The following is a 3687-nucleotide window of genomic DNA, read 5'->3' as shown; positions in this document are numbered from 1 at the left end:
TAGAGACGATCTCCATCCTAAAAGGGCTGGGCCGAGCTGTGTAGCTGATCGGACAGGATCAGATGTTGGGGATGTCTTATTAAAGAGAACCTGTCACACAAAAAAAAAAAAAAAAAAGAAAAAGAAAAAAAAAAAGAAGAAAAAAAAGACCCTCCTCTGTGAAGCTAAATACATTTTTTTTTTTCGCTGGCTCCTGGATTTAAAGCAAATTTGTCAAGCCCTGGCTTATCCAATCTTCACAATTTAAAAATGGAAATCCACTTTACACACGCATACTAGCAGATTAAAAAATATTGAATTTTTGTATGAGAACAAACTGATAACAGATTCCAGATAGGCAAGGTAAAATGACATTACCACCAATAAGAAACATTGTATTTAAAAGAAGGCAATGAGAACACAGTTGCAATTTGATTTTAATTCAGCAGCATAACTTAAACACCCAGCCATTAGTGCAGTTAAACAGACCCGTCCTACCACAATACGTCCACCATATTGCAACAATCCTTTTCAGCAGGAAATTTCAAAATCTACTTCTAAAATAAAAAAAACAGTCCTTTTCAGTGTTTGAATTGCATTGATATAACTGCAATCATAATCTACCATGTAAAAATATATGTGTGTATCTGTTGAAAAACTCCCATATTTAAAACAAATAAGGCCACAACCCAATGTTTACCGAGGTGTTCCAATCATGGAAAACTTGGCTAATTTATAGTTTCCAAAAGTTTTCCAGAAATTGGAATAGCAGCTACAAAATTATTGCATTACGTTTAGTACTGTAGAATCCCAAAGGGTATAGTATCTTTTGTAGGAGGAACACAAAAATAGCATAGTCCTTCTCTGCGATCACAAAGTTACAGTGCCCCAATGAGCAATGATGCTGGCACACACACAATGATATGGATGATGAAATGCTTTATCAGTGAGAAGTTGCTTCAGGCTAGATGTGATACAAATTTTGGTTAATCACTGCAACAAGTTTGTGACTTCCCCAGCAACATTGCAAGACGTTGTCACTTGTGACTTAAACAAATTAACAGTCATATCTCAGCAAAACCTTCCTCATCCATGTGCCAACATTGGCTGATAAGGTGCAATAAATCAACCATAAAATGTTTTATCTTACCACTAAGCACTGTAAACATGTTCTTAATATTTCAAGAATATACTGAAAAGCACTGGAATCGGCTTACGATTCCACAGACGAATGGTTGAATGTGAAGTTTAGAAGAACACAAAAGAGTTATCTGATGGAAAATATATACCGTATATAGACAAAATTAGAAGAGCTTTGGAAAGGCTGAAGCATGCCACCTAAATTTACCCATGGCCAAGATGTAGCAGCAGCAGAATACTGTTTGAGCTTCTTTACCTCGGTAATGAGGATTCATATTCTAAGAATGCTGAAGGCATTACTTATGCCTACTCTAGGGTGGTGCAGCTGCCTTTGTCTAATGTTTACATCTGAGATGGGCAACTGGAGAAATATAATGGCTGCAGGTCACTGCCATCTCTCTAGCTGCCTGTAAAAAAGTAGGTCTTTCCCCAAAAGCAAAAGTAAAGGCAATACCTAACTAACTCTAAACCTACACTCAGCCACAATCTTAGCCTAATCTATCGAGAGCAAGCGAAAGAAAATATATAAAACAAAACCTGTTCTGCAGCCACCCCGGTCCCAGGCTGAGCTGTCAGCGGCGGCTTCAGCATGTAGGAGAGGCAGCCGACAACCGAAGCCCCATGCCAAGTCTATGGGTGACATCACTTCCCAGGCATATCCCAGCCGTTGTTGTTGTCGTCGTCGTCGTCTTTCTCCTGCACACAGAGGGCCCCGCTGGAGACCAGAGACCTATTCAGAATAGGCAAGTATAGCGATTTTTTTTTTCTTTACAGTGCTAGATAGATTAGGCTTAGAATGTGGCTGAGAGTAGGTTTAGGGTAAGTTAGGTGTCACCTTTACTTCTACTTTAAGTCTGATTTAGCATTATTAATAAATTAGTTCTGCCTATAAAACATTTTAAAGACCATAAATGCAGCAACAGAAGAAATAACACAATCACCATACACCGCTCTGGTCATCAAACCAGATCTACAATAATTTAACATAACACTGAACAGGATGTTTATGCCTCAAAAGCAAGGCAAAATTAGGCCTAAAAAGGTTATGTTGTCCTTATAGTGCTTGCTTTTGATGGAATGAAGGGCAGGCAAATGATTCAAAAGGTCCACACCCTCCATTCATAGATAATGTTTCATTCTTTGAAGCTCTAGTATTATAGGCTTCTATGATTGGAGTAGCTTGTCAGAAAGGGCAGGCATAGTCAGGAACTCTGAGTTTTAGGTGCTCCCTCAGCTCTATTAACCCCTGCAGCACCAGGAAATTGGGGGAGGGGGGGCTCTAATCAATGGAGGGGGATTTCATGAACGCCAACAGCACATTAACAGTGAGTCATGTCCCTTGTGCTGATTTTTGTTTTTTTTAACTTTGACTACACTTAAGACTTTAATGAAACCATTTGAAGTGCAGTGTTGCCTTGGTGGAAAGAAGGATACCCAGGGACACAGATCTCACATTACTAAGATGTGTACATAGCAATTTAGAAGTCTTTTTAAAAGGATCCTGTCATGAGGTAAATATAGGGTAGACATTGCCGATGCCCTTCTGAAAATGCTGGCTTCCATATTTTGGAGTCACTTGCTTACAACACACACAGAGTTCTGAGTTCAGTGACTGCAAGCTTGTTCTGGGTTTGTGACTTAGAAAGTACTGAAGCCAGAGAGAAAGAGACAGATAAATAGTACTTTCAGGGAAAAGGGAAAAACAAAAAAAAACAAAAAAAAAAAAAAAAAAAAAGGGAAAATAAAATTAGCATATTCATTTCTCTCTCATTACAGATTTCTCTTAACTGCACTGCACTAGATAACATATTGGCAAATGGCAGAGTAGCTCTGTGGCAAGAATAATTCCACCCACAATTGAGATTTCTATATCTTCTATCTTGGTACACATGGCAGATTCCAAGGTGTCACACAGTTGCTACTAGATTCTCAACTTATTATATGTCACAGTCAACTCAGCAGAGATGATGTAGTGGGTGCGGCTGGGAGAAAATAGGCAGGGAGTCCTGCTGGGAGATATTATCTTCAGAGTCTTTAAGGATAGGATATATGGATAGGTTTCAGTTACGATCAGCATTGCCATTTAAAGCTATAAGATGTCAGAGAGACAACAAATCGTATATCCAGCTATGCCACACCATTTTACCCATTCCTTTAACCTTTAGAGCCTGGCTTTAAACTCGCAAATACTCTGGAACTTTTGAGGGAATGGGAAAGCTCATTGAGAAAGGAAATAAAGTGGGAGTCTTTCTCAGACTTTTTTGACTCAAAAATCACAACAAGGGTAAAATGTGGCTCAGGACGTGTCAAAAAATAGGTACTTTGAACTTTGTCATCGTAAAAGTAAACAACTTTTTCTAAAGTGTTCAGATCTACACTTTTGTCAGTCATTATCATAATAACATTGGGCCAGTGCATAGCTGGCCTGTCAGAGGGCAATGATACCACGGCAGGATATTGGTCCACACCTTTGGGGCTTCTCTATAAGAATCTGGATGGTGGTAGCCATGACCCTGAAAGCTTTCTGAACCTCTGTTGTCGAAAATTAAGGACACATTGACCGCATCG

General features: G+C 39.1%; 1 protein-coding gene across 1 annotated transcript in view; it reads right to left on the bottom strand.

The window, feature by feature from the left end:
- Positions 1-398: 398 nt before the first annotated feature.
- KICS2 (KICSTOR subunit 2) overlaps positions 399-3687 on the bottom strand; it is a 40371-nt gene continuing 37082 nt past the window's right edge. The window contains 2 exon segments of the mRNA XM_073623557.1: positions 399-3596; positions 3599-3687. Coding sequence (XP_073479658.1) covers positions 3274-3596; positions 3599-3687 — 412 coding nt within the window. The 3' untranslated portion in view covers positions 399-3273.

The sequence above is a fragment of the Aquarana catesbeiana genome, linkage group LG03 (assembly GCF_042186555.1).
Source record: "Aquarana catesbeiana isolate 2022-GZ linkage group LG03, ASM4218655v1, whole genome shotgun sequence".
Lineage (NCBI taxonomy): Eukaryota > Metazoa > Chordata > Amphibia > Anura > Ranidae > Aquarana > Aquarana catesbeiana.
This window is presented reverse-complemented; position numbering and strand designations above follow the sequence as displayed.